General features: G+C 32.7%; 1 protein-coding gene across 24 annotated transcripts in view; it reads right to left on the bottom strand.

Annotated features, from left to right (window-relative positions):
- FoxP (forkhead box transcription factor P) overlaps positions 1-13,974 on the bottom strand; it is a 1,320,908-nt gene that overhangs the window by 162,551 nt on the left and 1,144,383 nt on the right. For all 24 annotated transcript variants that reach the window (XR_014131897.1, XM_081762611.1, XM_081762608.1 and 21 more), the window contains 2 exons: positions 6,948-7,052; positions 5,129-5,300 (listed from right to left, as the gene is read on the bottom strand). Coding sequence is in view for 23 of the 24 variants with exons in the window: in XM_081762611.1 (XP_081618737.1) it covers positions 5,129-5,300; positions 6,948-7,052 (277 nt within the window). In the remaining variant the exon portion in view is untranslated. The remainder of the gene's footprint in view (positions 1-5,128; positions 5,301-6,947; positions 7,053-13,974) is intronic.

The following is a 13,974-nucleotide window of genomic DNA, read 5'->3' on the forward strand; positions in this document are numbered from 1 at the left end:
TCGTTTCAGGTTAACAGAATGTGAGGTCATACGACACGCCATTGAGGAAAATTCATCCACCAGCACACGAGATTGTTAAACCAACTCGCCATATTCCAATCCGCTGTAGTGTCACCTTCACTAACTCGGGAAAACCATTAGGACCTGCTGCATTGTGCCATATGAGTTGAACTAAGCTCAGGTCTAGTGAAGAATGAATATGCACCGACAATTGCTGCAAAATCCGCCGGGAATCGAACCCGGGAGCTCCAGCCGGGAATCGAACCCGGGTCTCCCACGCCAAAGGTGCGTACCCTAACCGCTTAGCCTAGAACGAGCTCATGTTATCATTTAACTCTAAAATACATGACTTGCGTCAAATTAGCCTGTAGACCTTTAGATATAAGAGTTTTAACATTATTATTATTATTAATATTATTATTATTATTATTATTATTATTATTATTATTATTATTATTATTATTAATAATAATAATAATAATAATAATATTAATATTAACATTATTTATTTATTTATTTATTTATTGTTTTGCAGAACTTTTGCTTGCACTGCAAGCTTTTGGTTTCATTTCTTGCCTTCGAGAAACGATAGGAAAGAAAGAACTATAGTGATCGCGAAAAAATCGAATTCGAAATTTGAACGCTTTTACACGTTTTATGGACTCTACATACCGACAGAGTATAGGATGCCTGTTCGTGCGTTCATGTCGATGTATGTACACTTGTCTAGAGCTTACAACGTTCAACATGTTCGGAACAGATATTAAATTTAAGGTTTTTCATAAGGTTCTTCAGGTGAAATGTTTCTAAATTTTATTCGTACCACTGACTACAGGGGTATCTGACTGGAGACTGAAAATTAAAAAAAAAAAAAAAGAAAAAAAGAAATTTTCTGGAAAACAGTTCTAACGGTTCTGTTTATATTTCAGAAATTAATATTTCATTACAAAGTGTACGCTATAGTGTAAGCAATTTCTGTTAGAAAATTCCAGGAGGAATATTTAGTTTTAAGGGTGAGTTCTTTTTCGACGATTTTCTTTATATTCCATAAATATTTTATTAAAAATCCTGCAATATATCGTAAGTCATTTCTCATTAAATAAGATCCACAAGGGATAATTTTCTCTTAGGATAAGTTTCTCGGCCAAATTTCTCAAATACAACTTAAATAATTTTGTTCATATTTCATAAACACATGTAAATATTTCGTTAACAGCCTTATAATTGTGTAAATCAACTCTCAGAAAAACATCTACAACGGATAGGTATAGTATACTCTTGGAAGTGAGTGTTTCGGACAATTTTCTGAGTAAGTATTTTCACGTGATTTTGTTCATATTTTGAAAACAAATTTTATTAACAAATGCACACACGTACAAATCACTTCCCCTGACAATATCCTCAACGAGTAGTTTACTCTTGAGGATGAATTTTCTTCAAACAAAGTTTTCAGAAAACATTAATTATAGCTCTGTTCATATTCTAGAAACAGATATTTTCGAGACATGATTCATTACGTGATTGAATGTAGGAAATTGAAACAAGAAAGCTTAATGTAGTGGCCCGTACCTTTTATTTAATGTATTCTTTAAATCTCTTTCAACTTAAGATGAAATGCCAGATCACTGATTTACCAAACATGTGAAGCCATGAAGCAAGGCCACTCATATATATAAAGCGTATGTAGCAAACACTTTAAATTAAGGTTTTGTATTAGTATTTGTCACTGTCACGTACAGTCATAAGGAAAAAAAAATCTTTTGTTAACAACTTCAAAATGGATATGTTTATTTCAGTAACTGTATCTTAAAATGGAAACAGTAGTCTTCCAATTACACAGGTCCGTATCCTTACAAAAGAGTTATTAAGAAAATGGTTAGTTGGGTGGTTTCTCACTTTTGCTGATAACTGTACAGCATATTATATTGAGAATTTATGTACAAAATTTTGGAATATTTTGTAGCAGCAGAATACCCGTTCTTCGCACGAGGAGAATACGTTTCACTCTAGACACAAAGGGATGAATTTGGATTTAAATGGCATCGGAAGTGTCACTGTTTGTCACAGCAACCCTGAAAACTATGGATTCGAAACTAATATCGGTCATTTTCGATCATTCTTAAATATCTCCTCCTCTTCCTCCCCTAAGTTGCACCATCAAAGTGAAACGATAAAATCTATCCCAAACCCAGATCTCATCTATGTTGAAAATTTGATCGAGATCGGTCGTGTGGCTCAAGAGTTAAATCACAAACGTAGTTGCTTTCATTTTTGGGTGGCCCAAAAGTAGGTATAGCCCTTACACTGATCAAGTATAACATCCTAGCTTAGGGTTTATTTGCTTTGACTGTTCTGAGATTAAGGTATAAGTAAAAGGATTTAAGAACAAATAATAAAGAAATCAAGCAATAACAATAAGAAATGATATAAATTGCAATGAGCTGATCAGTACGGTACTGTATACCTACTTTTGGGCCACCCTGTATATCTCCTATTTTCCCTCCCCAAAGTTGTACCGCCAAAGTGAAATGACGAAAGCATCCTAGGCCCGAACCTCATCTATTTGACAAATTTGATCGAGATCGGTTGGGTGGTTCAAACAGTACGAACGAAGACACAAACATAGCGACTTTCAATTGAACATATTATATATATATATATATATATATATATATATATATATATATATATATATATATATATATATATATATATAGAGAGAGAGAGAGAGAGAGAGAGATTACAGCTCCAATTAGATACATTATTTTTTTGTACTTTATTGGCGTGTTATCTTTAGACAAAGGAAAAGAAGTGTGAATGTTATCTCAATTGGTAGAATGTTTGTAATAAAATTTTCTTCGTGGTACTGAATTTATCGGTTAAAACTTCGTTGACTAATAGCAGAACAATTACACGGTTTTATTCTCGCTTATGAAGAGAATGAATATATGTGTATTAATTTAGGAAACTTACTTTTAAATCAATTTTGAATTATAATAGTTATTTAGATGGTGAAGGATAGATTTTACTACTGGCCATTTAGTATTCCCATTTTTCTTGCGGAGGGGATTCTTAAACAAAGCTAAGGTTTCCAATTTTCTAAGTATTGCTCACTCAACTACTAAAGAATCACGTCGAACACAAACCTCGATGTCTTTTGATGATCCTACATAGCAAGGACAAAGGTTGCAGGAAAGGGAGAGAAAAGAAAGAAAAAGAAGTGTTCCAACTTCAGAGCCTTTGTAATATTTCCGACGACTCCCTCCTTCCTCTTGGTTTCGTATCACGTGGGATGTAAGCAAAAGTGTCCTTTATTCTTACTGCTCAAATTAAGTATTTTCTTTCTTCCATTTTCCTTTCTTCACTTTGGAATGGACAGTACGAAAAATTACACATTAGGAATGTTGCCTGAGTAAAAGAAGACGTTCATTCTTTTCCTTTCCTTGTTCATTTTCTGGATTTTCCTAAAGAAATCCTCGATTTGTTACGAGTGTACTTCCTTTTCAATATTTCGAAATCCGCTTATACGCGGGAAAGGAAAGATATTGGCATCAGGAATTAGCCTGAGAGCCAGACATTATGAGGCGCTGAAAGGTCATGAATATTAATTAGGCAAAGAATAATTAGCGTTTTAAAAATAATGGCTCTGCCGTCTTTTCTGCTTCAATGTCGGAGTGGGTTGTGGGGAAAAAGCTTTCACACTGCCATCAACGAGGGGAATAATAGCCCTTGCCAGGAAAGATGAAGATTGCTAGGCGCGGAGAACAGCATGCTAACCTACAGACCTAGCGGGAACTTGCAGAAAAGAAAACGCAATTTCTTTGTAATTAAAATGTCCTTATCGATAAAGAAGACAGAGGAGAGAAATAAAATTCAATTTCACAAAAAGATTCATTTCAGAGGAGTACAAATGCAAAAAAATGATTATGTTAAGCTGACCATGATATTCGTCCAAAAAGTCAGATAGATTTAAGATATAACTGGCACGGCCTAGTAGATTACATTTTGGTACTAGAAGGTCCCTCTGAAAACTTGTTCACTCTTCCAAATAAGTAGCCTGGGATAAAGTTCTTTTCTAATTACTTTCTCTTCTCGGGAACTTTTTTTTTTTTTTTTTGGTTTGTTTCTACAGTCAGGATAAATTAAATATCTTCGTATAGTTTTCACGAAATGAGTTGAAACAACTCTTCATTTACTTCTTTGGTTTCACTGATTTTACTAGGAAAAAGAAAGAAATGGGTCGAAGCGAAGACCAGAACATTTCATGGGGCATCTAAAGAAGAGTCCATTTGGTAAGAAAAAATACAAAAATTACAACAAATTCTACACAGTTCAACAGTTAGCACTTCACAAAATGTTTATTTAAACACTTTTGTGTTAAACATTAGACCCACTTCCTAACATCTGAATGTTATATAGCGTAAATTTAGACCGATTACAGTATACCATGTTTACTTGCATAATAGTCGCACTCTTTGTACCATTTTTTAAATGCAAAAATCCAACTGCGACTATTACGCGAGGAAAGCTGCCACTCAATTATCGTTATGATCAAACCAATTTCTAATTTTGATACTTACAGAATTGTGTCAACACAAAAACTAAGATATAGCCTACATACGGTAAAATATTAAAACTTGTAAAAAAAATTAACTTGTAACTTACCGATTTGTGGGAGACAAAAAACGTCTTCTTGGCATTGACACAAAAAAAAAAAAAAACGATATATGTACATTATCGGAAAACAAAAATCCAGTAGACTGCGAATTTATACGGGGATTTTTTTTTTTTTTTTTTTTGGCGAATGTTTTTACACCAAACTAAAGGTGCAACTATTACGCGAGTAAGCACGATACTTTGAACGTACAAACTCTGAAAAGGAAACTAATTTCAAACTGAAACATAATTGGCTTGTTTTAATATCTGTAAGATACAAGGAAATTCTCTTGATTTAAAAAAAAAATGAAATTAGTGTTGTACTTGTCTTATTCTAGCTTGGAAATAGAAAATAGTACAAAACTTTGGTAAATAGTAATTATATAAGACAAAACTACATGAGACACTAATTATATAAAGTAAATGGAACGAATCTCGCGAATCGTGAAATATCATATACATAAATACTCACTTAATAAATGCCTGGAAGTCATCACATATAGCTTCACAGCCGGGCCATTTACATACACCATGGCCGTATAAAGGATGGACCTTTTCTGCGCTGGCCTCCAAAACTTTTTCCTCGAGCCCTGCTACACCGTTCATTCCGTCCCTTCGATTCGTACCCATCGTGGACAATAGACCTGAAACAGGATTGGCAATAACATAAATGATGAGTCATAAATTTCTTTACTTATTAGAATATTCCGAACATTTTTTTAACAACTAGCACTTAAGGATTCCAGTAGGAGAATCATTTGCTTTAAGATATCTTTCATACTTCAATAAGTAGAAAAGTTGCTACTAACGTACGATACTTTCCAATAGAACTTTGAAGTATCTGATGAGAAAAGAAAAGATAAAGCTTCTCCGTGATATTTAATTACATAATGAACGGTTGCCAAACAAATATATGTATAAAGTAAGTTAATGGCTATCAACAGTAAAATATATTTACTCTACATTATTTCTGTCTGTAGTTTAAGTAACATAGTTTTATCCTTAAATCTACGAAAAAAATCGATCTATTTAAAAAGAAGAAATCACTTTTTCAACTGTTAAAGACTCTGGGCGTTGCAATGCAGTTCCAAACAATACACTGCATTTTTTTATGAGCCCAAACATTGTTTTCAGCGTCATAATTTCTAGAATAATTACAATAATGACTCTAGATATGGACTATAACATTATCTAAATGGCAAAATCTTGCTGTTAAGAATTCAGTTTAAACAAAAACTAATCAACTTCTGATTTCTATCCAAGATAACTTATTATTCATTCTCCTGAACATCTTAAGTTCTCAGCACACAAAAATGTATATTTTATCTAGAAGTTGTGCGGTTTTAAAGGTAAACAGTTCTTTTGGTAACATATTTAATTCGCATATTCCGAATTTCCAAAGATTCTACAAACAGGATAAAAGTAATCATTTTCCAAACTTCTTTGTGGAGATACACTTGAAGTTAAGAATTGTAGATTCAATGATGACAGTACAAACTAACGACTGACTATATTCTACCAATCATGATTTCAAGGGATTCTTGTATCGACACTAGGCAATGCAAATAAAAAGTCAGCGTAAACTCCACTAAAGAAACTCTGGATGAAATTGAAACAGAATATTACGTTTCCTGGCTTAAAATTAGTACCAATATTGTTTGCCAAACATTTATTGGCTTCCGTAATCAAGATTTTGTACTCAAATATAGAAACTAAAGGAAAGAATTATTTTCACTAATTTTTTTATTATTTATTCTTAAAGCCCTTTCTCTTATACCTTAAGCTCGGAACAGCCGAAGCAAATGAACCCATAAGCTAGAATGTTTTACTTGATCAATGCAGGAGTGTATACCTACTTTTGGGCCACCCTTCACATAATTAGGTATATTCACCTACATACTGCCATACTCAAGTCTGGAGTAAGATGTAACATTGTAGGTTCGTTACATACATACATACACACATCCCCCTCCCCCACACACAAAGATTCATGTTAATTGCTCTGATATTGTAACAGCCTTGCGAGGGTAAAAGAAATAGATTTGACTTATTTGGGATTTTAGACGCAGATTCCAACATTTTGAAGTGAAAAGTGAATATATTTCATTAGTTTTCACTGCAACAGAAACTGAACTATGGACGCTATAGTGATTGACTTTTCCATGTACGTATACTCATGCAACGTGATCTCTGATATGGAACTTAAACTCCTTAGTGCGTTGAATTTATCGAAATATACTAACACGCTCTAAATCATATAGCACAATTTACATTATTATCTTCACACTTACCGTTGAGACCTGGTACTCCTTTATGAATCGCGCTATTTTGATGCTGCTCTGGACCATCACTAGGGGCTTCTTTCCAAGGGTTAGGAACCTCTCCTGGAGGCAAGCCTGGAAGAATTAGAAAAGTGCATTATATATATGAGACATGTTTATTCTAATTATAATGGGAACACTTTAGAAAAAGGATAGCTTGAAAGCAAAGAAGTAGATTTGACTTACTAGAGATCGTGCAACAGGAAATAAAGTAGTGATTGGCTTTCAAGTATTTCTCGAGTACTTTGAATATCATCATGCGTCAATAATCTTTACCTTGCTATTTTGTTTGTTAGTTGGATTGAGTTTAGCGTCTCTTTCAGCAGTGAGGCTATATGAGACGTGGACCTACAGCTTAACGTGGGATTAGAACAAAATCAGCTCCACCAAGAATCGAACCCAGATGTTCCGCGTTGAAGGTGCGTACGCTAACCACTTCTTACTATTTTGTATTGTTACATATCTGCAACATTTCCGACCGAAAACATTCAAATTTACAAGTGATAATTTTAGTTTTTTAAACAAATATATTAACAACTATGTACAATATTTCTATTTATGTACAGCTTAGTCGAAATTTGAAAATCAGAGCACACGACTCGAAGTAAATAGGACGCATAATAAAACACGTCTATTTACAGTTGAAAGCAGAAATGTACTTTTATTGCATTTTTACTAATAACCTGAAATATATATGTATAAATTTCAGCGAAGTTGTTTTTACGTGGAAGGATCGTGATTCCTATACATCACGAAATTGGTCAGTTTATTTCGGTGTCATTGGCAAACGAAAACCTACGAGGAAGTAAGAGGTTCTGCTCTGACTGTACATATTTCAATGTGCCATTTAATATATTTGTATGACGGATGTTGCTCTCATTGCTTCTGATAACCTAATGTCAAAGTAATACAGTAATGCAAATGGCACTAACCAGTATTCAAGCAATACTGCTCAGTTAAACCCTGATCGCTATGCAACCTGAAACGTACAAATGTTTTGTGGGTCACGAGACTACTTGCCTAACTGATCACGGCTTGCCGTTAAAATATGCAGACTGAAAATTTCTTTTAGAAATCGTTTCCACCTGTAAAGAAGACTTGAAATTTGAAGAATAGAGGGGATCTTGAAGAATTAAAAAAAAGTTTCTGTTAAGAATCGTCTTTAAATTATATGGAAGAAGGAAGCGATTACGTAAAGAAGTTCTGAACTTTCCAATACACAATAAACTTTTCTTTTTTAATAATCTTGTTTTGAAGAAAATAGGTATTAACTAGAAGGTTAGCAGTTTCAGTTGAAATATAGAGAATCAATCAGACTTCATTGAAGATTCAAATTGTAAACATTAAATACAATAATAAACGGATTATTTTATTTTCTGGAAGTAATTCGTCATAATTTGTGTACCACCATAAAAGGAACATCATTAATTTGAATCTTTAATTAATTTACTTTGCATTTTATTTATTTTTTGTTGGAGAATAGAATCAATTTTTCTCACTTAAGGCTTACTTTGTGAGTAAACCGTACATGAACTGAGAGCATTTGTAAATTGTTGATCATATTTGTTTATGTAATATAAAACATTCTCTTTCTATATCTAGAATGAAAGTTACACATCATAAATATCCACAACTCATAAGTAAAAGAAATGTATGAAATGTATTATAAATCTCATTTTAAAAACCCATTAGTTATCAACTCTCGATCCATTCAAGACGCAAAGTATACTCCATAGACTACCTATCAATGTTTTCAATCTCGTTACATTTTCGTTCAATTGTTTTTCTTAGTTATTATGTATGATCCGACAAAGAATGAAAACCAATTACTACTTAATAAGGCTCTGTGAACTTAGTAAATTAAATACTTTCATAACACATATGATACTCTTTCGTATCCTGCAATAGCGCACTAAAGTAATTTTTACTGGTCTACTCCACTAATTCAACATTGGGTCCTGAATATGAGAACGAAATCTCTGGAAAAACAGAATCCTTCAAAGACAATGAGACAAGCGACTCACCTGCCACGGGTGCATTTCACCATTGAAAACCTGTTAGGATATTGTAGGTTGTAAGTAAGTAACAGAATATCCGCGTTTCTGATTGTTTATTGGTTCGATTGTGATGGTCGAAAAATTTTAGTTCTGGCAAACGAGTCAGTATCTCTGGACAATAATTAAGTCGAGGGTGTCGGGTGCAAATCTGGTCAGGGCGACGAAATTGTGTACTCATGACTATACAGTACGGCTATATGCTAAACTGCTCTGTGAGACGTTGGGCGTGTCTATTACTACAAAAAGGAATATTTTTATTTCACAATTTTTGTCCACTAATCGAATAAAAGCTTTACTTCATCTTGTACGGCCTCCTCTACGAGAATTGTACTCTGTAAATCACTTGTATATCTCTTTCACGTGTGAAAGCAAACAATAAGGTAGGTTAATGAATTGGATGCAAGCACGCGATATTTATCGTATAAAATGACTTTAAAATATAGCGGCTTCTATTTTGTTTAACATTTCTCAGCAATTTGTACCATAAAGAAGGTTGAAAGGATGGTTGAAGGAGGAAAGGAAAGGAGAGGGACACACCTGGGATATGCTGCCTTCTACTACCACGAGAGTGGGGTGTTCTGTTTCACACGTGAAACTTACCCCGTGATCTACTCGTCACTCCCCGTAGGATGGATTGGCCGTCGATGAATGCTTCCCATTGTACTTTTTTCTTCTCAAGCATGCTTTAGTTACAATTTGGAAGATGAAAAGCAAATACTAAAATTCTTAATAAAAAGGATTCTCAAAATACTGTGAAACTTGACTACAGTGAAACTAACACACTTGACTCTCTGCTGTTTTTAATCCCCACATATCTTCCTTGTATTTTTAAAAAATCATTATTATTTGAAATTTTGCTTCCAATTAATAAACTTCAACGCTTGGTTCTATTTGTGAATGCCTAAAACCATTATGCAGACTCAATAACAGATATAATTTTTAATTATTATGATTTTGCAAATTATTTAGTGTAATAACCTTCATCTTCGAAATTTTCCAGTCAAGAATCATCAATACGAAGTTTATCTGCCAAGCTTCTTAAGATCTTCCTATCCGAGACCAGAAGTCACCCTGACACCCAACGACGACAGGAACATTATTCAGGACCTCAGCAGATGAGTCGTAAGCTCACTGTTCAACCTTCCTTTATTTCTGGATGGGGCCGACGTGTTGTACGTAGCCCCTAGAAAATAAAATTCTCTGACGGCATAGGTAATTTGAAGCGAGTGATATAACACACGGAATGAAAATACTGGATTTGAATGATGATGTTATCTAGTAGAAATGGAATTTTATGACGAATATTCTTTAAAAGCCAAAATAATCTAAACGATTCCAAGAAAATTATAAAAAAAATGTTATTCTGAAAGCAGACATTTCCCTAGGCGATAGGGTAAGGGTAGAATGTAACAGGTTCAGGTAAAAGAAACATACCTTTCTAACAACAATTATTCTCCAACTAACTCCTCGTGCTTCCGCTTTGAATCATTTTCAAAATAATAACAAAATATAGTTGTTAATTTACGTCGATATTTCTTTGACATAAAAATGTAAACATGATTTTTTCTCTTCTTAACGTTTCGATTAATTTCCTTATGTATGTGGTATCTTTCGGTGTAGTACTAAGCTAGAAAGTTCTTGTTAGGTAATGTTTTTATATTTTTTTTAATATTGTAGAATCTGTTGCCAGAGGTAGACTATTTCTCCTCTTCAAAAATAACTTAGTTTCCTTAATTTCCATTTTTATGTTAAGCGCAGTTTATCAAAATATAATAAATGTATTTCGGTCAAAATATTATATCCATTAGCATATTACTACATTGTTTCCATGCTTACAATTATTTCCTGAGATAAAATGGATAAATATGTTTTCACAAATAAACATATTTTTCGAAGCATGTATCTTCACTATATCTTTATAAGCGTTAAAAAATAAGTATATTTATCTATATAAAATTTCATGAGTTCTTATATTGTTTTACAAGCACCGTGCATTAATTTTGCATCTACATTTTTATTTTAAATAGATCTGCAGATACATTTAAATATCTGTACATGGTGGAGCAAAAGAATTTTTAATTATTTTTCTTTTATTAAATTGTACACCATTTTGATTGCAGTTCTTTTTATATAGCCCCTGTACATAGTTTTAAAATATAATCGATACATACTTGAACTTTTCAATTTTCTTGCCTATTTCCGTTGCAAGATAGGATGATCTTGCGAAAGACAAAGAAACAAAAGAAATATTGATCTACATACTTTTCTTCCCAAATCTTTTTTTTTTTTTTTTAAGGATGAATCCTTAAAGAAATGAGCCTGCTCCATCCATTTAGAAGTTTTGTTCTGCTCAAAATATTTTTGTCTTCGTTATAGAGCTGCTCCGTCCAGTTTATTACGGAAGCACACCATTTTACAACCACTATTTTGCATTGGTTTTACAACAAAAATATCAGCATATTTAGTTATTGGAAATCCTTTGTTTTCGTCCTTTATTTACTTTCAAAATGAACTGACGTGCATGTTTATTTTTGTTTTTTTCATGAAAACACACGTGAGAGTTTTTATTGTGTTTATTTTAATTCTGTGTATTTCAGTTAAGATGATACCTAATTATTCACTCATTTCTTCTCACAGCTGAATAGTAGTATATAAACTTCTATTGTGATCTCTTCCTACGTGAAGATTCATTGAACCACGAGAGTGACGTCATGACGTTACCCAACAACTGCTGCAATCGTTCTCTTTGGTTGTGACTTGATCATTTTTACGTTTGACCGGACAATCGCCCTCCAATTGCTTTTCCACGAAGAACAACAAATTCTTGTAGCAGAGTCAGTTCTGTTTGTCCTGTCTCCACATTGTCAGGATTCTCCTGTTTATTTGTATACATTCCCAAGAGAGGCCTGTGGGTGGGTTGGTAGACCGAAACTCATTAGCCGGCGGATGGCATGCCACGTCTCGACGCTACCTCGGGCTGTTTGTTCGAGGGAGCGGTGGTAGTCCATTGGGGCCTAGCCAACTTTCGGGCCACGATCAAGGGCTAGAAAGACAATTTATCTTTTCTACCTGGAGAAGCATACTCTCTACAAAGATGAAGATACAGTTCGCACTTCACTCCTTGGATGCTGGATGCTGGTTTCTTTGAAATGCTATTGACTTTTAAAAGAAGTGTCTTCTCTTCTGCGGTCTGAAGAATAATCATATCTGCTTTATTTTAAATTATATATATATTCGGCTTCTAGATATTTATTTTAAAGTAATTAGTTCGTAATAAATTGTGTAACTTATTATTTTATAAGAACAAAACTTGCATAGTACCAATTTTAAGTTTGTAAAATATTTCTTACAGTCACATTTCTCATGGTTCTTTTTAAATATGAAGAACTCAATTATCTTATTATTTTATTTTTTGATTATTTTGCTACAATACATAGACTACGTGAAAAAAGTCCTAGTTTTATTGTTATATCTTGCATGGATTATTCTTACTTTCATGCATTCTATTCAACATACTTTTCCTCACTTTTATCCTTTTTGTTCTATATAAAAATGTCATTACTCAATTCATAAGCAGAATATCCTCGGTTATTGGAAAGCTACTTTCATTTATAAAGATAAATTTACTTAGTATTTCATTTCATTTCATTCTTCATTAATTTATTCTATGTTCCTTATTTCTGATTGGTTATAGACCAAATCCTACAAAATAGGGAATTTGGAAACATGCAACATCTACGATTCACTGTATTTTATATCTCTGTATTCTGCCTCTGAGTGGAACTGTACTATTGGACCAATGCTGAGGGTTTTTTTTCTGTAAGTATAGGATCAACATAATTTATTCCGGCAGTAATCGGTAAGTTTTAGAGAAGGTACTAACATTTCAAAAACTGTTCATGACTTCAATAGTTTCATCTTATATTTCGTAATAAGGAAGTTCGATATTACATTTTTAAAAACGTATTTCGTGGTATGTTATCATTAAGACTGAAAGTACAGCTAACTTGTGTTTCTTTTTTTTCTTCATGAAAAGCCATTCTTTGCTTATACTGTTCTTATTAACCACATATATTTGAAAGATTTATTTATTTTATAATCGTAAAGATTCTTTTAAGAGGTACAAATGATATGGAAACTTGGATATAGCTATGTCGAAGAATGTCAAACACTGTGTGTAAGCACAAAGAATTCATAACATATATCGAATGCCATAAACATCATCATACACATGTTGATTTACAAAATGCTTTTTAAACATTTCCTTCAAATTTTTACTCGATTAAGTAATCTATGGTTTACGTAATTCAACCATATTGTTTGATCATACGAAGTATTTAATAATCAGCCATGTTTTTGTTTCCAACACATAAATAATTGTTCAATATGTAAAATGCATTTTTTTTTAAAAAAATAAATATTTTATGTAGCATTTATCAGAACAAATATATAATTACTTGATCATTTCTTCCAAATTCCTATATTCATTTAATTTTTTTTTGTACTATTTGATTATTTTTCTAAATTATCCTTTATCACTTTGCTACTTCAAGGTCAATTTTCTTTCATTCTACGATGACGTTTCCGTTTTAATTTTATCTTAGCTCATAACGAACATATTTTATTTCTTAATTGTATGAGTATTTCATTCAGTCTGTCAGTCATTAACATATAGTATTAATGTGACCCTTATTAATAAAGAAATATGATACATTCATTTTCTTAGGCCTACAACAAAACATTTTTTCGCTTCATTGTTAGAACTGTATACAAGGGAAACAAATGTTCTGAATGCATGCCTTTCTGTAAATTTTCAGTCATTCTTGTACTATTTTCGTAAAAATAACTAATAGCGTTAGTAAAATAAAGTGAGGAAATAAGCAATTATGTCGATAAAGCTTGCATGATAACATTTTGTTTCTGAAGTTTGAGTGCATATT

The sequence above is a fragment of the Thermobia domestica genome, chromosome 6 (genome assembly GCF_964235325.1).
Source record: "Thermobia domestica chromosome 6, izTheDome1.hap1.1, whole genome shotgun sequence".
NCBI classification, from domain to species: domain Eukaryota; kingdom Metazoa; phylum Arthropoda; class Insecta; order Zygentoma; family Lepismatidae; genus Thermobia; species Thermobia domestica.